Source organism: Myotis brandtii, unplaced genomic scaffold (assembly GCF_000412655.1).
Source record: "Myotis brandtii unplaced genomic scaffold, ASM41265v1 scaffold576, whole genome shotgun sequence".
NCBI lineage: Eukaryota > Metazoa > Chordata > Mammalia > Chiroptera > Vespertilionidae > Myotis > Myotis brandtii.
This window is the reverse complement of record NW_005370156.1, coordinates 396,829-423,215: the sequence shown is the minus strand read 5'-3', so window position 1 is coordinate 423,215 and position 26,387 is coordinate 396,829. Positions and strand designations below refer to the sequence as shown.

At 36.6% G+C, this 26,387-nt stretch overlaps 2 protein-coding genes across 7 annotated transcripts in view; one reads left to right on the top strand and one right to left on the bottom strand.

Moving 5' to 3' along the window:
• Positions 1–20,410, top strand: part of SUV39H2 (suppressor of variegation 3-9 homolog 2 (Drosophila)) — a 37,163-nt gene extending 16,753 nt beyond the window's left edge. The window contains exons 1-6 of one of the 5 annotated variants that reach the window (XR_001364533.1): positions 11,362–12,100; positions 14,312–14,458; positions 15,969–16,098; positions 16,932–17,067; positions 18,649–18,688; positions 19,237–20,410. Coding sequence is in view for 4 of the 5 variants with exons in the window: in XM_014549928.1 (XP_014405414.1) it covers positions 11,435–12,100; positions 14,312–14,458; positions 15,969–16,098; positions 16,932–17,038 (1,050 nt within the window). In the remaining variant the exon portion in view is untranslated. Of the gene's footprint in view, positions 1–11,361; positions 12,101–14,311; positions 14,459–15,968; positions 16,099–16,931 lie in introns of those variants that run through there. The other 4 variants (XM_014549927.1, XM_014549926.1, XM_014549928.1 and 1 more) reach the window with 4 other exon arrangements.
• A 1,374-nt stretch (positions 20,411–21,784) lies between these two features.
• DCLRE1C (DNA cross-link repair 1C) overlaps positions 21,785–26,387 on the bottom strand; it is a 48,474-nt gene continuing 43,871 nt past the window's right edge. For both annotated transcript variants that reach the window (XM_014549945.1, XM_005878880.2), the window contains one exon: positions 21,785–23,775. In XM_014549945.1, the coding sequence (XP_014405431.1) occupies positions 22,871–23,775 (905 nt within the window). In that variant the 3' untranslated portion in view covers positions 21,785–22,870. The remainder of the gene's footprint in view (positions 23,776–26,387) is intronic.

Here is a 26,387-nt window from a genome sequence, read left to right as displayed (position 1 = left end):
GGGATCAACAGGGCGGGGCTAGCAGTTATGGCTGCTCTCAGTCTTGCCCTCAGAGGCTCTGCTTCTCAGTGTCCCAGCAATTGCTGCAAGTACCTCTGAGAGAAAGCTGCCCTCGAGTTCCAACCGATGCCAGACAGTCCCGCTTCTCCCGTCGGAGTCTGGGTCCCCAGAGACTTGCCCGGAACTGGAGCTCAGAGCCTGAGACTCCCTCCCGATTGAAAAAGACAACCGCGCCCTCAGCCGCCAGCCCGCTCCGTGTGCGCCTCTGTACCTTAGTATTTTACTTCCGCACCGCACCTCCTCTGAGTCTCGGTATGCTTTTCTCTTTCCTTCTAGTTGTAGAATTTCCACTCAGCCAGCCTTCCTGTGGTTCTGGGTGATGTCCGGTCTGTCTTTTAGTTGTATTTTTGAAGTGGTTGTGCGAGGCAGCAATCTCCGGTGTTTACCTATGCCGCCATCTTGGTTTCTCCTCTGGATTCTTCATTGCTACACTGTGGGTGTGGGAACAGCTTGTTCTGCATCTTTGCCCCTCTTACCATTCTTGTGGCTGCTGCTTTATATCCTTAGTTATATGACTTGTATTCAGCTGGTCTTCAGGTGCTTCTTGATGATGGTTGTCTTAAATTTAGTTGTAATTTTGATGCGGTCATGGGAGGAAGGGAGCACAGCATTAATCTATCAACTTGACCAACAGTTCAAATTATTTAATCTATAAGCGTTTCCCCCCTCCCCCTCCCCCCCCCTCTCTCTCTGTGTGTGTGTGTGTCATATTCAGGGAAGGTGTAAGATCTTATGACTCTGTCTTTTTCTTGTGTTTTCCCATTTAGCTCATAAAGGACACTGTCTCATTACAGTTGTTTCTGAAACAAACTCATTACAGTTGTTTCTGAAACACAACTCTGGTTGCATTATGGCCTTGCTTTAGACCTTTTAAGTGACTCCCTGTGATCTACCACTTTAAGCTGAGACCCTTTGCACTGAGGTTCTTTATCATTTGGCCAGCTTCATGTCTTATCACATATTCCCCTTTCTATTCACATTGAAAAACTTATAAATTCTCTCATAAAGCTAAGATTTACTGACCACCTACTATAAGCTGGGCACTCTTCAGATATTGGGAACATAGCTTAAAACAGGCATAGCTTATATTCTAATTTCTTGAATACATTATGCACCTTTGTACATGCACTTTTGCATTTCTCATCCAGTTCCCTCTTTGGAATACTGTTGTTTCCCTTCTTTCCTTGGCAAAATCCTACTTGGCCTGCAAGGTTCAGCTGAAAGGTTTCTACCTTTTGTAGAGCCTTCTTCCCTTTCACACCTCCAGTAAAATTAATTGCTATATGTTAGGGACTTATAAAGTACTGTTCTTGTCATTTTTCTAGACCTTATCACATTTTATAGCTTTGTTTCATAACCTTTCTGCTAAATTGTCAACCATTTAAGGACAAGAACTATGTCTTACTATAGTCCCTAGTACATAATGGGTATTTTGGTTCATGGTTAATGAATTGGTTTTTGCTTCAGTGATTTCTCTAGTCTTCACAACACTATTAGTGTAGGCCATAGCTTCATGCTTATATTATAGTTGCAATCTGTTGACTAGTATTTTCTGTTTCTTCTATCTATAATCTCACTCAATAAACATTTGGTTTTCTTCTTTGTGTCAGGTACTACATTAGGCACTTAGAAAGTAAACATTAATAAGAAACTGTTCCTCAGCTTAAGGAACGCATAGCCTAGTGAAAGATTGACAAGTAAGTCATCCACTGCAATATAGTACAGTAAGTGCTATGGCAGACGTTATTACAAGATCTATGGGAGGTACACTTAGGCCAGGTCACAGGAAGCTTTCCAGAAGAGGTGATATCCAACAGGGACTGAATAGGTAAGTATTATAATTCATTATGGCTTTAGTATAGAGAATAGAGTGGGATATGGGAATGGGAAAGAATGAAAGATGAGTGAAAGAGCTTTCAGCCATTCTATATCAGTGGAATTGTTTGAAAAGTTCCAAAAAGAGTGACACAATCAGATATGTAATTTAGAGAGTTCTCTATGCAATGAGGAAAGTGGATTGGCAGGAAGGGAAATGACACACGCACTACCTAACACATTCTGAAAGGCTGTTGCAGTAATCCACACAAGAAATGATGGTGATTACCCCTCGCCAGTGTTTCCCAGTGGTTAGAGCCTTGGCCTGGGCACTAAAGGGTTCAATTCTGGGTCAAGGGAACATAATTGAGTTGCAGGTTCCCTTCCCGGTCCTGGTTGGGGTGCATGGGGCGGGAAGCAGCGGATCAATGTGTCTCACATCAATGTTTCTCTCTGTCTCTTTCTCTCCCCTCCTCCCTTCCACTCTCTCTAAAAATCAATGGGAAAAATATTCTCAGGTGAGTATTAACAAAAAAGAAAGAAAGGAAGAAATGATGATGCTTGAACTAAAGTAATAACAATGGAAATGAAGAGAAGTAGGCGATTTTTTTAAATTATCAAGGTTATGAAATTTACAACTCTGTGGTTTAGTGGTCAGGGAGTTGGGTGGGGACTTGGCAGTGAGGGTTCCACATCTAGAAAAACATGGGTTTCTGACTTGCAGTTGTGTAGATAATAATACTGTTCACTAAGACCCAGGACTATAGGAGGGTTAGGATAGGAGGACTAGGTTTGGTGAAGAAGAAGGTTGAAAGCATTTAAGTGTGAGATGATTGTTGGAAATGTGGTTCTAATAAAGAGTGAGAACTAACTGGAAACATAGATCTTGAAGTAACTGGCAAAAAGTGAGTAATTGAAGCCGTAGGGATAGATACAGTTACCCATTCATTAACTCAACAGATATGTATTGGCCATCTACCACATCATATGCTAGGCACTAGTGATCTCAGCAATAAATGATACAGAGGTATGGTCCCTGATATCATGGAGTTTCTCTTTTAGTGAAGGTAGAAACCTTTACTATCCTTGTACAGAGTACTTAGTTACAGTTGAGGTCAGTGCTAATGTAACAGAAGGATCTAACTTACCCTACAAACACTGGGCAGGTGTCCATGAGGAACTGATGTTTATTAAACTTACTGCCAAAGAATGAAAAAATAAGTAGAGAAGGGTCTTGAGGCAGAAGAGAACCTGACTTCTTCAAGGAATACAAAGTGTGAGTGTGATATAGTTAGCAAGAGGGATTGAAATGAGGCTGGAAAGATAGGCTGGACCCAGAAATGTAGCACACCTTACAGGCCAAAAAGAGAATTTTGAATAATAGGGAGCTCTAGCCGGTTTGGTTCAGTGGCTAGCGTCAGCCTGCGGACTGAAGGGTCCCAGGTTTGATTCGGGTCGAGGGCACATGCCGGGGTTGCGGGCTTGATCCCCAGTAGGGGGCGTGCAGGAGGCAGTCGATCAATGATTCTCTTTCATTAATGTTTCTATCTCTCCCTCTCCCTTCTCTGAAATCAATAAAAATATATTTTAAAAAAGAAGAATAGGGAAACAGTTTTGAGCAGGGGGGTGACATGATATGATGGATATATTGAAAATATTACTCTGGCTATTGTGCCATGAATGGACTGAGAGTAGTAAGAGGCTATTATAGTAATCCAAGCCCCCCCCCCCCAAAAAAAATGTGAGGAGAAAAACAAGGACTGAGGAGCAGTAAGAGAGAAGTCACAGGAAGAACTACTAAAGATTGAGACAAACTAGTAAGAAAGGTAGGAAGAAAACCAGAAGATTAAATCATGGAAGCCTGTGAAAGAGATAATGTCAGCAAAATAGAGTAGTGACCAGTGGGCCAAAGATTGTAAAGTACGTATTGATGCCCTTAGAGCAGTGTCTGTGGCTTGGGTAGAAGAAACCAAAATAGAATGAATTAAAGAATAAATTGGAGATGAGAAAGTGTAAAATAGTATGGACAACTCTTTAAAGAATTCCAGCTTCGAAGAAAGGGAGGAAGGGCAATGTAAGGTATAAGGGTGTTTATAAATTTAATTTTTTTATTTAAAAAAATCTGAGTAGGTAATACATGCATGTGATTTTAAAAATTGAAAGTTATAAAAGGTCATATACTGAAAGGAAACCTTATACCCCTGTAACACTGGTGTCCAGTCTTTCAACTTTTAGTAATTTATCATGTCTTTTAGGGATCCCTTACATATTTAAGCATTTATATCTCAAAGCATGTTTAGTTTAATTTTGCTTTTTAAAAATGAGGGAGGTTTAAATGCTAGTGAGAACCATAGAAAGGGAGAAGCTGAAGACACAGGAAAGAAGGGATAATTGATGGAGGAAGTACATCTCTTTTGTTGTATCTGCATCCACCCTCTTCTCTAGTTATATGTCCATGGAAGTGTGGAAATTAAGGGAATTTCTACCTGGTGGTTTCTATTTTCTCTCTGCATTAGGAACAAAGTTCATGTGCTACTGAAAAAAACAGGAAGTAGTAGTATGGGACCTCGAGCAAAGTGGAGAAAGTCTGAAATAGCCAACTTAGGGAATGGAAAGAATGCTAACTGGGTGAACAGGGTGGTTACTATTATGAGTTCATATTGGGTCCAGTTGAACTTACAGGATGTAAATTGAGGTAGTCAGTCTCAGTGCTGTGTGATTTTTCCGCACCATTTTCTAGCCATGTCACTCCTTCATACAGAAAAATTTCTGATAAAACTATGGGTACTCTTTATTAACATACTTAGCTCATCAGTGAAGAATCAGAACCCCCATGTACATTGGTGGGGCTTCTCCCTTAATAAGCAAATATTAAGAAAGAGATTGCCTTCTTAAAGTATCCAGGTAATTTTGTGTCTCTAGAACAGGGGTGGGCAAACTTTTTGACTCGAGGGCCACAATGGGTTCTTAAACTGGACCGGAGGGCCGGAACAAAAGCATGGATGGAGTGTTCGTGTGAACTAATATAAATTCAAAGTAAACATCATTACATAAAAGGGTACGGTCTTTTTTTTTTAGTTTTATTCATTTCAAACGGGCCGGATCTGGCCCATGGGCTGTACTTTGCCCACGGCTGCTCTAGAACCACCACTGTACTACTACATGGTGCATACTAACAGAATATTCCACATCTAACAATAGAATATTTCTAAAAGGCTGATTGCACTTAGAATGGTTTGTTAAGAACTGGAATAACATAGAAATCATTGGACTGAAATTCAAATTTTAGAGATCAGGAAAACAGAGCTCTAAGAAAGGACTTTCCAAAAACATTTTGTTCATTTTTGTTAGTCTTCGGCCTCTAACCAGCTCTCACATTCCTGCTCTCTGTTGGTTGCTGGCATGAAAATCCAGTGACTTTCTATTGACCATTATAGCACATTTTTCCGTGTATAAAACACCACCATGTATAAGACACTCCCCACTTTTCCAATCCCAAATTAAGAAATCAATATTTGAAACATTTTGCTGGTTTTCCTCTTAAGGCCTTCTTCTTTTTTTGGCATCTTAAGTAGTTGTTCTTCCTGTTTTCTCCACTGTCTGATCATACATTCAGTGGGAGGAGGTTCAAATTGTCTCTCTGCAGCTCTATTTCCATGCTCTTTTGCATAGCTGATTACATTCAGTTGAAATTTTGCAGAGTAAGACAATCGCTTACCAGTATTTATCTTTTTATTTTTGGCCATCTTTATGGGCTCAGAATGCTCCGGTCCCTGTTGCATTTGCCCTCTCTCCTCCTCCAATTACAGCATCAGCTGATGTCAGTAACAATAAGGCTTGTGATTGGATGAAGCCTGTTTGATAAGGTCTGGGCAGCTACACACCCGCATGGCTCCGTCCTCACATGGCTCCCTCCTCGGCTGACTTCCATGTATAAGATGCCCCTTGATTTTCAGTCTAACAATTTTAGAAAAAAAATGGCATCTTGCCCTAGTCAGTTTGGCTCAGTGGATAGAGCTTCGGCCTGTGGACAGAAGGGTCCCAGGTTCAATTCTGGTCAAGGGCATGTACCTCAGTTGCAGGCTTGATTCCCAGTAGGGGTCATGCAGAAGGCAGCTGATTGATGATGTTCCTCTCTCATCAATGTTTCTATCTCTCTATCCCTCTCCCTTCCTCTCTCTCTAAAAATCAATAAAAACATATTTTTTTTAAAAATGGCATCTTATACATGGAAAAATACGGTAATTGTCAAACTGTGCTCCATGCAACACCGGTGTTTTCATAATCAGATTCAGGCTATTCTATCACTAGTATTGAATATGGTGATTATCTCAGAACTTGCAGAAAACAATTAGCTAATGGGAAGATAGATAATTTTTTTTTTTGTTTTCTCTCCTCACACATATATTTTTTAAATATATTTTTTATTGATTTCAGAAAGGAAAGGAGAGAGAGACAGAATCATCAATCGGCTGCCTCCTGCATGCCCCCCACTGGGGATTGAGCTGCAACCCTGGCATGTGCTCTTGACTGGAATCGAACCCGGGACCCTTCAGTCCGCAGTCCGATGCTCTATCCACTGAGCCAAACCAGCTAGGGCTAGAATACATATTTTTTAAAGTTTTTGTGCTTGCTACCACTTACTGGCTGTAGACAGTGGATTTCAGAACAATATTGAAAAACCATGAATTATCTATCTCCAGGTTAAGTTTAACAGCTTGTATTTTAAGGATTCATATAATTACTATTGTAAATTTTATCTTGCATACATTTTGGTAGTCATTTTTTGTTAGACATTCAGAAATATTTAGTCATAGTCTAAGAGGTAGTAGGCAATTGTGCTTGGTTCTGGGGCTACAAAGAGTAAGGTTTCATTTCTTCCTACAAATGGCTTATAGTTTAGATTAGAAATGGGAACACAGGGGGTTGGCAGTGTTCAGTCCTCCTTGAGCAAGAGAAGCGGGAAAGATTTCATTGAAGAGGTGACATTTGAGCTGAGTTTTATAGATGAGTAGGTTTTTCGCCACATAAAAGATGAAACTGAAATAAGCCAGTATTCATTAGGCAAATAGAAGAGGCCATTCTAATTAGAGAATTTTGTGTATAAAAAACAGAAGGGTATGAAAAGGCCTGTTATGTTCAAGTACTTAGCAGCAGTTCAGTGTGGCCAGAGGGTGGTATGTGCATGAGGCTATCATGGAAGATTGAGGCAAAGAGGCATCAGAGACCCAATCAAGAATGGTCTTTGTTTATAATAGAGTATAAAAATTGTTTAGGCAGAGGGAAGCCATTAAAATGTTTAAGTAAGCAAATAACAATGACTGGTAGAGCAGATTTGTGTTATTTAAAAAACCTCTACACTTTAGTAAAGAAAGATGGATTGCAGTGTTACCAATCGAGTCAGGGAAACCAGTTAGGAGGTTAATGTAATAATCCAAGCAAGAATTGAAAGCCTGAAGTAACCATAGGTAATAGAGATGGACAGGAACAAGTATCTAAAGACATTTGATGGTGGATTGGATTGAGGATCGAGATTGACCTCCTGGTTTGCAACTTGTGTAACTAGGCAGATGGGTAAGATTCCTCTTGATGGGGAATACAGAATAGAAATAATCTGTTTGGGAAGGACAATGACAAGTTCCATGTGGATAGATTGATTTAAAAACCTGTTGGACATCCAGTAGGCTATAGGAATATTGGGTTGCATATAAAATTTTGGGACTTATCAGCATATAATTAAAAGCTTTGAAATGGTGACGTTGCCCAGAGAGAGTATTTAGAGCAGGAATTCTTTACTTGAAATCCAAATATCCTAAAATTACCCAAAATGTTACATGTGACTTTTGTTAAGTAAAGGTCCATAGCTTCTTCAAGTTGTCAGAAGGGGTAGTGTGAAGAGCGGCTAAGGACAGAGCCCTTAGTATCTGCATTCCTTTCAAGTGATGGGCAGGGATAATGGTCTCAGCAAAGAAGGCAGAAGAGGAACAAGAGTGTAGAGAGAGAGAATCGTGATATCAAAGCCCACGGAGAATTGTCAAGACGATGAGAACTGAAGAATTGTTGGCTTAGCAGTTAGAAGATTGGTAAAATGATTCCTGATAAACAATATGGAATTAAGTGTATATGTATTTAATGAAACTCCCCACAGAAACACCAGGGTTTCTAAGATTTATAAAGAACATTAGCCTATAATAAAAGTTCAAATGCCTTAAGTGTCCAAGGCTATGTTAAATTTTCTATTGCCTTGCCATTACAGTTTTATCTGTCTCTTTAATATCTGAACTTAAAAACCAGCCAAATTCATCTCTTCATGTTTTCTGGATACTTCATGCAAATCTTAGTTTTAGGCTTTTGCTTGTGTTTTTCAGCCTGCCTGCCCTGTTCCCTACACAACAAATCCTATTAGTCTTTCACAGTTGAAGTTTGTTCTACTTCCTCTGTGCCCTTTTCTGATTGACCTAATTTCCCTCTTTCTGTTCTAGTGGTATATATTGTCTTTTTGGTTTTGTGGTTAAAATTGTACTGTTTTGCATTATTATTAGTTATTTTACATATTATTGCCTTCTTTTACCAATGATATTTTACTCCTGAAGTTAGTATTACCTTACATTTCATCACACCCTCTAGTGACCAAGTTTTCACATACTAATTATTATAGATACTAAAATATTTGAATGAATTTTTAAAAAATATATTTTTATTGATTTCAGAGAGGAAGGGAGAGGGAGAGAGAGAAAGAAACATCAATAATGAGAGAGAATCATTGATCAGCTGCATCCTGAACACCCCTCACCAGGGATCGAGCCACAACCGAGGCATATGCTCTGATCAGGAATTGAACTGTAACCTCCTGGTTCATAGGTCAATGCTCAACCAGTGAGCCACACCAGCCGAGCAAATACTTGAATGAATTTAACCTACAACAAACATAATGGAGTGGAAATGTCTTTAAGAAAAAATTCATATCATGCAATTCAAATTATACAGGAGTAATTTATAGATCATTATTATGACTGTATTCCATTTCTGTGGGTAATCAAGAGTTGATTGTATATCAGAATGAATAAGATACTGATATATCAGACATAAACTTTTTGGCTTTTATTTGGAATTTTAAGGTATTGAATTAATTGAATTTGTTAAGTCAAACTGGTCTTTTTTCTGTTTAAAGTTAGTTTTCAAAATGGAAATATCTTTTTGGGGTTTAAAAAAATATGCATATAAAAGACAAAAGTCTACAAAGTAGAAATTGCATATTACTGATATACTATTGTCAAAGACACTAATGTTTTATAAGCATCTTTACTATTCATAAATTAAGTAGGTACCAGTGTTACTAAATACAAAGCTTAGTCATTAAAAATGCAAGTTACTCATTGTTTTGGAAGCAAACTTCAGTGTTATGGTGTTTTTAATTTTGTTGAATGATAAATTTAGCTTGATCATCTGATTTGACGCCAGTGTTTCTGTTTCTTTCACTGTTTGCTGGCAACTTTTGGCACAACCCAGGGCTATAGTAGGAAAAGCTGTAACAGGAAAAGAAAACAAGCAAGATTGTATTGCTTTGTTCTGGAATCAGAAAAATTAAAACTTTAATAATTAAGGGAAATAGATGTTAGATACTGCCAAGTGGGTCTCATTGTTGCTGAGCGGATACCTGCTAACAATAATCCCAAATTTTAGAAATTACCTCACAGGAGGGAGAAATCCATGTTACATTTTAGTGAACCAGATTGATAAAAAATATATGTCTAGGCCTTTTTTTTTTTCTTTCTGGAATCACATTATAGATATCTATGGAAGTACAGTTTTGTGCATATCCTCACACCATAATTTAACCATTTTTTTAAACAGAAAGCATTTTGACCATTTTTTTAAAGAAGCAAAGTTATTTTAATTCACAAGCATTACTGTTTATTGAATAGAAATATAATAAAACATTGAGATGAAAACAGTGGGGAGAAAATAAGTGCACTCACTACCTAGGTGACTTCCTCCTTCAAAGCTGCCTCAGTGCTCCTCAGCCCGATTCGTGCCTCCTTAATATGTCTAATACCACATTTCCTAGACCTTCGAGGTTATTTGGCATTATTAAATTATGAATCATAAAACAGTTTCATGGGCATCCTTACTTTATAATAAAAACTTTATTAAAAGTTTCAGGGAAAAATAAATGTAGCACAATTAAGTTTTTATCAATATCTATGAATTAAAATACTGTAATTAAAAACTATACAATGCAGTTTAATAACTTTTATGTTTTAGAAGGCATTTTACCTGATGGCACATAGATATATGTTGGTTACTCCAGACGACAAAGAAAAAAGTTGAGAGACTTCAGAATTTTTTTATTATACACACTTGACCATCCAAATTTAAGGGAAGAAAACATAGTCAGGTCACTGGGATAGGGAGGCAAGATTCCAGGTACCATGGTGGTCAACAGTAGTCTGAGGGATAAGTCAAAATATTTGATCGTTGGTAGTTTGAATGTCTGCTACCTAATCCAGTCATGATTGAATCGAAGGTAAGAATTCTCTGGAATCATGCTGTCCAATAGAAATATAATTTGGCCTACATACGTGTAATTTTAAATTTTCTAGTAACCACATTAAACAAAATAAAAGGAAACAAGTGAAATTGCTTTCAATAATATATTTAATCCAGTAAATCCAAAATATTTCAATGAGTAATCAATATTTTTAAAAAGTTAAAAATGTTTTACATTTTTGTGTGCTAAGTCTGAAATTCAGTGTGTATTACACTTAAAGCACAATTCAATTTGGACTTAGCCACATTTCAGGTTCTCAGTAGCTGTATGTGGCTAATGACTATTGGATAGTGTATCTTTAGAACATGTAGGCTTTATGTGCCCATGACATTGAGAAAAAAAACTTGCCTCGTATCTAATGTAAAATATTAAGTTACAGATTTTAGAGGATACCTATATCTGTGCTGGCCAAGTAAGCCTCTAATCTAGGTTAGTTTGGGGACTAGCCATTTGCATGATAAGGATGAATAGTTTTTGTTTAGTTTAATCACCATTTGGTAAAATATTAATGAATTTCTGTACTTTTTCTGTAGGTGCAATTCTTTTGCCTATGGTCAAGCATATTCTGCCACATCAAATTCTATAAAGATTTTATGTAATATACAGAAAAATAGTTTTATTTTTATGATCTGTACATCAATTGCTAGAAATCTGTGATTATATATTCTGAACTTTAAATAAAATAATAATGGATACCTTACTCTCTTTTTTTAATATATTTTTATTGATTTCAGAGAGGAAGGGAGAGGGAGAGAGATAGAAACATCAATGATGACAGAGAATCATTGATCGGCTGCCTCCTGCACGCCCCCTACTGGGGATCGAGCCCGCAATCCGGGCATGTGCCCTTGACTGGAATCGAACCTGGGACCCTTCAGTCAGCAGGCCGACGCTCTATCCACTGAGCCAAACCAGCTAGGGCATACCTTACTCTTTCCAATATTAAATTACTTTAAATAATTGGGACTGACATAATCTGATTTGTGTTTTCTTTTGTATTTTAAGGATATGGAATATTATCTTGTAAAATGGAAAGGATGGCCAGATTCTACAAATACTTGGGAACCTTTGCAAAATCTCAAGTGCCCGTTACTACTTCAGCAATTCTCTAATGACAAGCATAATTATTTATCTCAGGTAAAGAAAGGCAAAGCAATAACTCTAAACAATAACAAAGCTTTGAAACCTGCCATTGCTGAATACATTGTAAAGAAGGCTAAACAAAGGATAGCTCTGCAAAGATGGCAAGATGAACTCAACAGAAGAAAAAATCATACAGGAATGATTTTTGTTGAAAATACTGTTGACTTAGAGGGCCCACCTTCAGACTTCTACTACATTAATGAATACAAACCTACTCCTGGAATCAGCTTAGTAAATGAAGCTACCTTTGGTTGTTCATGCACAGATTGCTTCTTTGAGAAATGTTGTCCTGCTGAAGCTGGAGTTCTTTTGGCTTATAATAAAAACCAGCAAATTAAAATCCCACCTGGTACCCCTATTTATGAATGCAACTCAAGATGCCAGTGTGGACCAGATTGTCCCAATAGGATTGTACAGAAAGGCACACAGTATTCACTTTGCATCTTTCGAACTAGCAATGGCTGTGGCTGGGGTGTAAAAACCCTTGTGAAGATTAAAAGAATGAGTTTTGTCATGGAATATGTTGGAGAGGTACGTTCAACTTATCACACAGCAAATAATGTGTGTGAACGGTTTACACTTTTAAAAAGTTACTTTTTTATCTCAGTAACAAATATTTGATAAATTTTGATATTATCATTTGCAAATATGCAGAAATTTTACATTTAAAACAAGGGTCCACAGTTGTTTGGAATTGAATCACTAGCATAGTTATAAATATAAACTTGAATAAACAAAAATATATATGTACATTGACAAATGAAATACAGTCATCTGTCAACAAATACCCATTTATATGTATTTGACATTTGTCAATGTAAGTGACATTTGTAAAGTTTAAAATATGACAACTATTTTTACAGTAATTTCTAAGAAGAAAATGAGATCTAGATACATGCTGACTTTGAAACTTTTAAGTTATAATTTACTGCATTCATTTGACCTAATACTAAACAAATTTATTTTTATACATAAAATGTGTATATATGCAAAAGTATTATTTCCCATGTGCCACTTACTATTCTAAGCACCCTATATATTAACACATTAATTCTCTCAACTCTGAGGTAGTGGTATCATCTCCATTGTTATAGGCAAGGAAACTGAGGCACAGAGAAATTAAGTACCTTGCTTTAAAATCAGTGCACTTCACCACTGCTACACTTTCTCAAACTGAATGGTGGGTTAAGCTGTGACTAGAAAAATACGAGTATGACTGCATATCTGGGCTGTCAAATCTGATATTTTAAAAGTTGTTTTGAATTGGATCACCTGATTTTGAGATTACATTGGATCCCTATATTGATTTTTATATTTTTAGACAATGGCAGATTATTATAAATCACTATTTAGGATACTAAATCTTTTATAATTCAATTATTCTCTTTTTTTGGCTTAATAAGCACAGCAGCTAAATTTGGTTGACACTATATATCACCACAGACTTTTTTTTTTTTTTTTTGAGCCTTGGTTTTGTATCCTGACTCTTCTTTACTACTGTGTGACCTTGGGCATGGTACTTAATTTCTTTTTACAGAGAGGAAGGAAGAGGGATAGAGAGTTAGAAACATTGATGAGAGAGAAACATCGATCAGCTAGGGGGTGTGCCCGCAACCAAGGTACATGCCCTTGACCGGAATCGAACCTGGGACCCTTCAGTCCGCAGGCCAACGCTCTATCCACTGAGCCAAACCGGTTACGGCCATGGTACTTAATTTCATTGATTTTGAGAGAGAGTGGGAGGGAGGGAGAGAGACTGAGAGAGAGATACATCGATGTGAGAGATACATCGATTGGTTGCCTCCCGCACACATGCTGACCTGACCGGGGATGGAGCCTGCAACCAAGATACATGTCCTTGACCAGAATCAAACCCCCCACCCTTCATTCCGTGGGCCAACGTTCTAACTAACCACTGAGCAACCAGCTAGGGCAGTGGTCGTCAAACTGTGTCTCGCGAGCCACATGCAGCTCTTTGGCCCCTTGAGTGTGGCTCTTCCACAAAATACCACGTGCGGGCGCGCACGTACAGTGCGATTGAAACTTTGTGGCCCCTGCTCAGAAGTCGGTATTTTGTGGAAGAGCCACACTCAATGGGGCCAAAGAGCCGCATGTGGCTCGTGAGCCACAGTTTGCCGACCACTGAAGGGTGACATATTTTGTTTCTTAAGCTAAGCATGTGGTAAAGCTGTCTTGTTAAGAGCAGAACTGTAAGTGATTGTTTTGAGCTGCCGAATTTCATAAAAACAACCTATTCCTATAAAATGAAACTTTCTATACAATTGACTGCAAATTTAACATACCTTCTCTCCTATATTTTTAATAAATTTCCCTTTGTAACTGCACACAGATTAGTTATAGGAAAAATATCCCTTTAGAGCACATATACTTGTAAACTTAGTGCTTTGCATTCTGTTATGTCCTACAAAGAGCTATAGTTATGTCGGTCTTTGAACATCTCAATAGATTAGAATGAAAGTAGTACATGGTTTCAGCTTCATTGTTAAATGGTCCTAATTCCTGTTTAAACAGTCATAATTCTTTGCACCATCATTTCTACTCCCTTTGTTTTCCCGCCTTTTTTGTCTAGCTCTCCTAGAGTCATTTGTGTGAATGTATATTTTGATGACACTTTAATTTTAAACATTGTAGACACTACTATGTTAATTAATAGATTTATGGATGAGAGTTTCTTCACTTCAGCAGTATCTATATAATAAACTATAGTTTTTTAATTTTTAGGTAATCACAAGTGAAGAAGCTGAAAGACGGGGGCAGCTATATGATAACAAAGGAATCACATATCTCTTTGATCTGGATTATGAATCTGATGAATTCACAGTGGATGCAGCTCGATATGGAAATGTGTCTCATTTTGTGAATCACAGTGTAAGAAATACGGAAAGTATAGGCAGAAATAATTAGTACTGTGTTTAATGGTTTTCCATAGTTGAGAGAATAATTAACTTTGAACCACAGACCCTTTTAATATTTCCAAAGTATTTTAGTACAAGGGCTTCTTCTATTAAGGCATGGGATTATCACTGTATTAGAAAAATTCATTTGGAAAATTCAAAATGCAAATACCATGCATTTTGCAAGTCTTTACATATGTTACTTCACTTAAACTTTCCAACAACTTTATAAGATAATTATTATCCTCATAGAGGAGGAAATTAATGAGCAGAGGAGTTAAAAGGTAGAAAGTTTAAGAAACATACAATTATATAGAGGTTAACACAGCTAAATTTTTGGATATATAACTAAAGATAGTTGTATTCTCTTAAAATGTAAACATGTTAACATTTTTATAAGATTTACAAATTTGTAGAGTGTTGAAATAGTATTTAGGGCTATTTTTCTAAATTATAAGTTAGTATTTTTTTTTAAGGGGAGAACGATGATTTTTATTTTTATTTTTTAAAATATATTTTATTGATTTTTTTACAGAGAGGAAGGGAGAGGGATAGAGAGTTAGAAACATCGATCAGCTGCCTCCTGCCCACTTCCTTACTGGGGATGTGCCTGCAACCAAGGTACATGCCCTTGACCGGAATCGAACCTGGGACCCTTGAGTCTGCAGGCTGATGCTCTATCCACGGAGCCAAACCGGTTAGGGCTAAGTTAGTATTGTTAAGTATTGTCTTGTGAGATTGACTTCTCCATTTTATAGATTGCAAGGAAATATATCTCAGAGAGTAAGTTATATAGCTGACCATATAAGGAAGTAGACCGTGTTAAACTTTTGATGGATTTTACACCAAGAAGCTAATTTATGGCTAATAATGAAATGCCAGAGACCTTCTGACTCCCTTCTTTTCTGACTTAAATTTTTACTTTAATTTTGTTCTTAATAATAAATTTGAGATACTCCATATCTCCAATATTACATATTCCAGAATTTAGTGTAGAGTTCTCAATATAATCAAACAATTCCAAGCAACAGTTTAATGAAACCCCATGCAATATGAAATTTGAGTTCTACAGTACTGACTTGATTTATTAAATGCAGTTATTCTAATTCTTTAAATATGCCTTACTGAGTGAGATATTAACAGGTGAACTGATAATGTTATCTGGGATTTGCAGTAACATTTTCCAGAAAAATGAAAAAGTCAGGAATAGATAAAACAAGATTGCAAAAATGTTGATAATTTTTGAAGCTGCATAGTGGATTCATGTGGACTTATATTATTTTCTCTAGTTTAATGTATGTCTGAAATTTTCTATAAGTTTGAAAACAGTATTTTTACATATTCATATCTCAGAGACCTCCAAATAATCAATTTCCAGGACATCTTAAGAAAACAAATACTCTGGGCAACAAAAAATTTTATATGGATGTAGAAGAGTTCATTCACGTAATTTTTACTTAATGGGTTCTAACATTCTTTTTTAGTGTGACCCAAATCTTCAGGTGTTCAATGTTTTCATTGATAACCTCGATACTCGTCTTCCCCGAATAGCATTATTTTCTACGAGAACCATAAATGCTGGAGAAGAGCTCACTTTTGATTATCAAATGAAAGGTATGATTTTCAAGTACAGTTTTGTTGGTGTTAAGTTTTAGTATGAAGAATCTGTTCAAGAATAGGAAAAGACTAGATCATCTGAACCAATATTAAAGATGAAAACATTGAAGCTATAAGTTTGTCTTTTTACTCAAGGTCTCAGAGCTAACCTGACAGCTAAAACTGGAATCCAGGTCTGCCTGACCTTGAGCTGAGTAATGTGATTTCTTCTACATCACATTGCCAACTGCTTTTTTCAGAATTTCCGTTATGGAAGCCTACTTATTTTAACATCCTTTCTCAGTACTACTCGTATTTAAAAAATTGTAAGCTTACATTTCTGAATCTTTACTAAGAGATGGATTTTTTTTTCTTTTTCTTTTGTTTTTTCAAATGGATATTCTTAGTAAAGAAAATTGAAAGATTGAAAATTGATTTAAATCACACATGAACTTATTCCATTCCTACTGGAATTTGGCTTTTAAAAAGAACATTTAGTTCTATTTACTTTATTGTGATATTATAAGTGATTTCTTTCCATTGTTTTTCTAAGCATGATGGCTTTTACATATTGTTACTACTTGATTTTATTTATGGCTCTTAAATAATGTATGAAAATGAATAATTGTGTATTGGATTTTCCCAGAAAGTTTCATCATTTCAGAAATCAATTCTCATAAATATGGACTAATAACATAAACTTTACCTCTTATTAGCCTACACCATCCTTTCAAGACAATTCATAATGATTTTTCTCTGAATATTCACATTTATTTAACGCTGAAAATTTGAAACTCATTCTGAATTGTCTTAACTATCTTTCTCCTGTATTTCTTTCTCTACATATTCAGGTTCTGGAGATATATCTTCAGACTCTATTGACTACGGCCCAGCCAAAAAGAGAGTCAGAACTGTGTGCAAATGTGGAGCTGTGACTTGCAGAGGTTACCTCAACTGAATTTTCAGGAAATAGAGCTGAGGATAAATGTAGTTTTGTTTTTTTCTAATGTTAACATTTTAAAAAATAAATATTTGGGACTCTTTTCATATTATGAAGATTATACTCTGTGTTAATTTACAATTCCTGTTTCAAACTATTGGCCAAAATGCATCATTGATGCTTCTGAAGAGAGGAACACAAGGCCACATAGACCAATTTGAAATATACCTAATTAGTGGTTAGATACCAAACAAGAAAGGAAAACTACTACAGGTCAGCATATACATACTTAAGAAGTCTGTGTGAACAGAGAAATGCCTCCTTCGGTGTTTAAGTGTTAAACTGATAATGTCACGATCACTAAGATCAAACATTCAATTTGCCATATACCTTGAATTTAGAGAACTAGTAAAGTTCTATTTTTGTTATTATGTTGTCATTCTTGTTTACCTATTTATTACTATAAATATTGTACTTGTATCGGAGACAAATAGGTGATACTGAATTATACCCTGTTTTCTACTTCTTTCATTAAAACATTGATATCTTAATGATACTGAAATTTAAGGTCTAAAATTAAATGTGAAAAAAGTTAATTACAGCTTTATTTCATATTTTGAAGCAATTTAGACCATTATTTGAAGGGTATGTGTTTGAACCACAATCCTATAGAATAAAAATCTCCCAAGAGCTCTAAAATTCTAGAATAGTTGACCATTAATGCCTCTTGGAAATGACACAGCACTGGGACCAGGAGGTTTTTGTTGGAGTACCAGGCCCGGGAAATGGGGTGCTTTCAGGGTCCTTTTCAAAGACATGAATTGGAGATTCATGTGAGTACTTCTGGTCCAAACAGTAAAACAAGATACTCCTGAGAGCAGCTGTACTTAATACAACATCAACATACACTTTCTGAGTATCAGGCTGTTTTGAACATTTCCTTTCTACCAAATTTAACTATTTTTATATTTCCTGCAAGCTCTTCTTTAAAAATAATCTATATTTTGAACTGATACCTATTTTATATGTGAGTTTTTAAAATGTGACAAAGCTAAACTTGGCTTGGCCAAAGTGTGTGCCTGAATTATGAGACCATTTATTACTTGAACTGTGAAGACTGAAATGGAATATATTCATTGTTGGTTTTGTTTATTTTCCTGAATAGTAAAACCTCAAAACTATGTTTTCATCTCTTTCTGATTCTGGGTTTTCTAATCTGGGTTTTCTTTGTGATTCTGGGTTTTCTAAATCATGGTGTTCAACATAAAAGTAAAGGCAGCAAATAAGTCTAGCTCTTGGTATTTCTAAGCTCATTGGCCTAGGCTTTAATGGCCTAAAATAAGCTTTAGTAAAATTGAACTGACTTCAAGAATGCAGCATTTCAAATACTTTCTTTTTAAAAAAAATATTTGTATTTAAAATATCTTCTTAATCCCTAACCTCTTTTTTTGGGAAAAGCTACATTTCATTATTATATTGTTATTAGGACTTTGCTCTTTCATAATACAGGGTAAACTGTTTACATGTTTAGAACTTCAGAGTATATTTGCTAACCAAAATTTGCAGAAGGTGTGAAAAAAAAATACTGACATGGTATCAGTGTTGAGAGAGCATCATTGATTTTACAGGTTGCTCCCCCTTGGCCAAGCATTCTTTGAATTATAATTGGTAAGTTTAAAGATGTGATTTTCATTTTTTAAAAGTCTGTTTCACTGCCTACTTAATCTTGTCTTTTTGTGTTAAAAATATAAAACAGGAGGGCAAAGGGAAAATGGCTCTTTTCAGTCAACTGTATTGTTATTAATAGAAATTTAATGGGCCTTTGAGATTTTAATTACCTGTGTTACCCTTGCGTTATTAAAAAGCTGAACATTAGTAGAAAAATCAACATTTAGCTTCTTTACATTAGTTTCCTAAGTTGTCATAATTTTTTCTCTCAATATAAAGCAAATATTCAGAGGTAGTATTTAGATCAAGTTTAAACTGTCAGTTAATCCACTGTAGAAGTACTGTTAATACCATTGTTTTCGGTTTCTGCATATGAAGACTGTGATACACAATTGGTAATCTCAGGATTTTTCCATATATGCAAAATCTATACAGCACTTATTTTTCTTATATTTCAATAGTTTTTCTTTAGCAAATAAATGTAGACATTTGATTTTCTATTTATCATGGGTTAGCTTTGTTTCTGAATATATTACTGTCTTTTCCAGGCTACAAAAAGGATAGAAAAATACTGATGTATTCCTGACTACCTGCTGTTGAGGTTAACCAAAGGTTTATATACCATTCCTTTCCATGTTAGATTTCTTTTTAAAAAGTTTATCGTTGTCATGGTTCATGCATTTGGATATTAAACTTAGCATAATGTGAATGGATATTTCTCAAAATTGTTTGAGCATTATTATCACCAGGTATTTAAACTAGTTTCACTAAATACTGCCTAGAACTGCAAAGGAATTTTAGAATTAGAGCTAAGAAATATTCCTTGAGCAAGTCTTAGGTCTTTATACTATGTACTCATAAATCTATGAGTTTGGTGCTGTCACCCCTATAGTACACCAAAGGAAGTAGGTTTAGACTGATTAAGTAATATTAACATCCCCAAGATCACCCAGTAAACGATACCTATATTTAATTAACATCTTCAGGCATACTTTAAAAAAAAAATCAATTTCTACTATGAGTTTAGACAAACTTCTAAGCCTTGGATTCATCTCTAAGGCAAATGGGGCTAGCCACTGGATTTCTTCTGTGACATATCTTGGCATTTTGAAACTTTTTTGCCTTTCTAGTACTTTATAGTTCTTGGAGTAAAAAATCAAGTAGTCACTATAAATAATCCTGTTCACTGTTATTCTCTTTTTGAGGGGCCTTATTGCATAGTGATTAAGAGCATGGACTCTGGGGCCTGAATTGCCTGTATTTGAGTCCTGGCTTCAACCTTTACTAGCTATGTAAACCAACCTCTCTGTGCCTCAGCCTCCTCATCTGTGAATAGGAATAATGAATGTATTTACATACTTCAAAGGGTGTTGTGAGGATTAAAGGAGTTAATACACAGTGTGTGAAAGAATTAAGCATTATCACAGAGAAAGCACCATATGTATTAGCTGTAATTATTCTGTACCTTAAGTACAGTATATAAACCTGTACTGATGTTTAAATTACAGGTTTATACAGTGACCCTTGAGCAACACAGGTTTGTACTTGGGGGTCCCATGTTCAAGGGTCAACTGTATAAAGCTGTACTTTAACATCTTTTGTGATCACTACAAGTATTTTGATCAAAACTGTTCTAGTGCTCTTAGTCCTTAAATTCATTTAGTCGGCATTTATTATGCCAGACTCACATATAAAACAATAAAAATTTGGCAGTATATACTATTACATGGATGGTGTGATTTTAAAATGCTGACTAAGAATATATTCAGAATAATGTTTACAGGCATGTTTTGAACACCCCCTCCCCTTTTGGATCACAAGCTACACTATTAAGATACAAATGTGTATATTGCATGATTTATGAGAATGAATTATAACTAATTTTTAGAGCTATAAATAAAATATGAAGTCTCTGGGTTTCAGTAATGGACCTATTATAATTATGACCAGATATTCAACCAATGATTTGCAATCCTCATTGGTTCTTTCCAGAGACTTTATACTCACTTGGAATTTGGGAAACAGTACTCAGATGGGAGGTGGACAAAATGAAATGACTTACAGTGACTCTAATGCTGCCCCTCATATAAGTCTGTAGAATGTATTTCATCCAAAGCTTAGAGCAGCAGCCAAGCTAGAAAAAATGGGTCAGTGATCCCTTAAAACCCCTTGTATCTTTCTTACTTCCTTTGCCCCAGGTTTCTTACTGTGCTCAGACCACTCCCCATGGGCATACATATTAATAAAACTTACTGCTGAATAATATAGAATAGACACTTCTCTATAATCGTGACCCAACATTTCCTCAAAGACCAATCAGAAATGACCAGGCCCTTACTCTCAGCCCTATCCCATCAGTTTCTTCCCCTTATCCCTCCTCTTGTGCCGGTTTAACTGAAATGTGAAGTCACTGTGCAGTTTTTCCCCCATGTAAATGGATGGGCAAATCTGTCCTAACACAGTGATGGTGAACCTTTTGAGCTCGGCGTGTCAGCATTTTGAAAAACCCTAACTTAACTCTGGTGCCGTGTCACATATAGAAATTTTTTGATATTTGCAACCATAGTAAAACAAAGATTTATATTTTTGATATTTATTTTATATATTTAAATGCCATTTAACAAAGAAAAATCAACCAAAAAAATGAGTTTGCGTGTCACCTCTGACACGCGTGTCATAGGTTTGCCATCACTGTCCTAACACATACCCTTCTGGAGAAATGAGAGGGCTGGCTTTGTGGGTCCTCTTAGCATTGCTTCCTCTGAGTACTCCGTTTATTTTCCTCTCCCACTAACTCTAAGTCTTGTAACCCTAATTAGTCTGGTGGACCCAATACTTATTGTTGATCTATTTATCTTGCAGCATGGTGATAATGTGTATCATTGTTAGTGTAACTGATCTGCAAATTGTTTTAGAGACTCTATTTAAACTAGTTTTAAGTGAAATCTCTGCTTTTGCTGCCCTAATCTAAAAAATGTCAGCATACCAAAGTGCTTATTAATGTTCATTAAAATGTTATTAAATACACATGTAACTGCAAAAGCACATCCTATTGGTGGACTTTAGAAAAGTTGAATGACTCACAGAACACATGTATATACTTTTGGCATTTAATTGTTTTAAGTGGTGTAACATCTTTTGAGGTAAGTTCAGGGCTGAATTTTCCTATAACCCTCAGTTTATAATAATAGCCAAGTTTATTCTTTCAATTTTGAGTATTCCAATGACCCAGGATATGATCTATCTTGGTGAATGTCCCATATATTCTTGAAAAGCATGTATTCTATTGTTGGATTGAGTATCAATTGAATCCAGTTGATTGATAGGTGCTATTCATGTCTTCTCTATCCTTGCTGATTTTCTGTAAGCTAATTGTTACTGTGAAAGGAATGCTGAAGTCCCAGCTATAATTGTGCATTGGTTTGTCTCTCCTTTCAGTTGCTTCTCCTTTGTACAGGCATACCTCATATTATTGCTCTTAAATAGTGCATGCTCATTAACGTCAAGGCAAGACCCTCCACCAGCAAAAGGGTTACAACTTGAAGGCTCGGACAATAGTTAGCATTTTTTTTTTTTTTAGCAATAAAGTATTTTTAAAGTAAGGTATGCTGGTTTTTTTGTTTTTTTTAGACATAATGCTATTACATAATAGGTCACGGTATAATGTAAACGTAACTTTTATGTACACTAGGAAACCAGAAATGTCATGTGACTTGCTTTGTTGCAGTGGTCTGGAACTAACCTGCAATAGCTCCAAGGTATGCCTGCATATTTTGAAGCTGTTGTTAAGTACATGCACATTTAAAATTGTATCTTCTTGGTGAACTGCACCTTTTATAGTCACTCCACCTGTCTATTGAGTAGTGTTTACATGGTATATCTTTCATCCTTTTACTTTTAACCAACCTATATCATGTGAAGTGAGTTGCTTATAGACAGCATATACTTGGGTTATGTTTTATTTTTTCCTATCTTTTCATTGGTGTGTTTAGACCATTTTAATTTAGTTATTTATCTGTTTGGATTTAGTCCTCCCACATCTTATGTTTTTTCCCCTCTATTTTTTGTTCCTGTTTCTTCTTATTGCCTTCCTTTAGGTTATATGAGCATTTTGACTTAAGATTTTGACTATTACTTCTTTGTATATATAGGTTTTTTCAGGGGTGTCCCTAGAATGAATTCTTAAGTATCTAAGAGTGAGCTTTTTCTTTTTTTAAGAACTATGCTTTCACCTGTTGCCAGCTTCTCATATAAATACTGTAAATGCTCTTGTTTAGGTAGCTCAGCTTCTGGAGTTGCGGGAATTTCAAAATCAGAGGAGCTCTGTGAATCTGCATTGGTGCTAAGAGTTAGCAACTTTCTTTCCTGAGGTATGTGTTTCCCACTGCTTACAGTGGTTGGTTCTCCAGCACTAGAAACTACATTTACATCTTCAGAGTAAGTATCCTTTGGGCAAAGTACATTTTGTTCCATCTGAGAGCCAGGAAGATTCTCTTTGACTCTTGGTCTGTAGCTACCTTTGTTCACGGAAGTACTATCCCCCCCGTTTCTCTCTTGGGAAGATAACAAAACAGTGTCAGACTGGCTGTCCCAGCCTTGACTTCCTTGTTCTGAGATGTGTGTAGACTGAGAGGAATTCTGAGAAGAGATGTGAGTTGACTCGCCATCAGAGTCACTGAAAAGCTTTGGTGACTGAGAACCCCCTGCCTCTGTGGAGGAAGGGAAGTTTTCCAAACTGCAGTCTGTGTCGTCATTTCTTTTAAAGAATACGTCCCACTGTGGTACTTCCACATCAGTCTTTTGCTGGGGTGGAGGGCTCGGATCTCCTTGACCTGAGGCTGGGATTGGTAATTCTTCTTCACTTTCACTGTTGGATTCTTCACAGTCTATAAAGTTTGCCCAAAGAGAGGTTTTCATGCTCTTTGCTTTGATGCATCCTGTGCTTTGTCTCAGATTTTCAGGCTGGTTTTGTGATACTTCAGTCATTGGAAATACCACAGGGTGATGAGTTTGCTGGTTTGGAACTTTGTGCCTTAAAGGTACCGGCAGAGGATCATCAAAGAGGTCATTTTCCTCCTCCTCCTCCTCTGGGGGGACAAAAAAAAAAGGGTTTAGAAGAAACACAGAATGCCAATTTGTAACATTTAGCTATGTTTTTAATTCATGGAATTGCAAATAATTGGGAGTTTACTCTTCCAAGAGCAATTAAAAGGCCCCTTATTCTTGGGATATTCTGAACTATTTACCACTCTTCAGCTTATAATGTCAGACAGTGAATTGAGAATATAGACCTGTGTTCCCCAAATTAAGGTCACAATACCTGTATTAGTGGTTTTCAAACCTGGTTGATCATCATCTGGAGAACTTTGAAAAACACAGCTTCCTATATCTCATTCCAGACCTATTGAATTCCTTAAGGGAGGACCCAATCATTTGCTTTTTGCTTTTTTTTTTTAAGTTCCACAGCTGATTCTAATCAGCCGGGTTAGTGAACCACTCACACTAGAAGAGAGGTTTGTAAATACTAGATGCTCAAGTTGGCTGATTTAATATAATGACAACAGTTCATTATTTTCTAAGGTTTTCCTGCTATAAACATTTTATTGATACCTACTTTGTGCTTGTTATGAGCTGAATGTGTTCTCCCAAAAGTCATAATTTGAAGCTCTAACCCCAGTGTGATGGTATTAGAGGTAGGATGATAATGAAGTTTAGATGAGCTCCTGAGGATGGACCCACACGATAGGATTAGTATCCTTGTGAAAGAGACAGATTTCTCAATGCCCATGTACAAAGGAAAGACCTGTGAGCACACAGTGAGAAGGCATCTGTCTACAAGCCAGGAAGAGGCAGCTCACCAAGAACTGAATCTGCCAGAACCTTGATCTTGGACAGAACTCTGAACAGTAAACATCTATTGTTATAGAACCAGAGCTGGCTAGTTCACAAGGCTGTGATATATACTAGGACAGTGGTTGCCAACCAGAGCTCCGAAAGGTTGGCGACCGCTGTACTAGGGGGAAAACACAGATTTGATTAACTTTAACCAAAATACTAAATAAACCACATGTACGGTCATGAGACTATTTTTTGTTCTAGTGCTAAATCTGGTGTTAACTTATAACTACCTACTACTTAAAAAGATAACTATTTTCCCAGTGATAAAGGATATAGCTAAAAACTACAGTTTGCAAAGCCACTAAAAAGATGGATCACAGAGACCCTCATCCAGCTCTCATTTTACCAATGAGGAGATAGGCCCAGAGAAGGTATGTGAATATGCATAGGTCAAGAAACAGGTGAGCCAGTGTGGCTCAGTTGGTTGGGCATCATCCCAATCAACAAAAGGTTGCCAGTTGATTCCCAGTCAAGGCTAATACCCAGGTTGCAGGCTCAATCCCTAGTAGAGGGCGTGCAGGAGGCAGTCGATTAATGTTCCACTCTCTCTCCCTCTCTCCTTAAAAATCTTTTAAAAATAAAATAAAATAGATAGGCAGAGAGCCAGGTATCAAACCCAATTCCTAAAGTCCTGTGTTCTGATTAAAAATTGTTTAAACAAGCAACTATTTATCTTATCCTTCTTTTCCAAAGGACTTAAGGTAACTGAGATGTCTACCTATGGTATATGGAATCATCAGTCTACAAGGCATGGATTTTAAAATTTTTAAAATTTTAATCTTTATTGTTGAGATTATTACAGGTGTCCCTCTTTTTCCCCCCCATAGCTCCCTAATACCCGGTTCCCACACCACGCTCTTGCCACCCTATTGTCTGTGTCCATAGAACTGCATACATGAATATAAGATCTTTGTCTAATCTCATCCCACACCCCCCACATCCCTTTCCCTCTGAGAATTGTCAGTCTGTTCCATTTCCATGCCCCTGATTCTTTTTTTTTTAAATTAAATCTTTATTGTTCAGATTACATTTGTTCCTCTTTTTTCCCCCCCATAACTCTCCGCCTCCCAGTTCCCGCCCCACCCTCCGCCCTCACTCCCCACCCACTGTCCTCATCCATAGGTGCACGATTTTTGTCCAGTCTCTTCCCGCATCTCCCATTCCCCTTTCCCCCCCAAGAATAGTCAGTCCATTCCCTTTCTATGTCCCTGATTCATTATAATCACCAGTTCATTCTGTACATCAGATTATTTATTCACTTGATTCTTAGATTCACTTGTTGATAGATGCATGTTTGTTGTTCACAATTTGTATCTTTACCTTTTTCTTCTTCCTCCTCTTAAAGGATACCTTTCAGCATTTCATATAATACTGGTTTGGTGGTGATGAACTCCTTTAGCTTTTCCTTATCTGTGAAGCTCTTTATCTGACCTTCAATTCTGAATGATAGCTTTGCTGGATAAAGTAATCTTGGTTGTAGGTTCTTGCTATTCATCACTTTGAATATTTCTTGCCACTCCCTTCTGGCCTGCAAAGTTTCTGTTGAGAAATCAGCTGACAGTCGTATGGGTATTCCCTTGTAGGTAATTGAGTCTCTTTCTCTTGCTGCTTTTAAGATTCTCTCTTTGTCTTTTGCTCTTGGCATTTTAATTATGATGTGTCTTGGTGTGGTCCTCTTTGGATTCCTTTTGTTTGGGGTTCTCTGCGCTTCCTGGACTTGTAAGTCTATTTCTTTCACCAGGTAGGGGAAGTTTTCTGTCATTATTTCTTCAAATAGATTTTCAATATCTTGCTCTCTCTC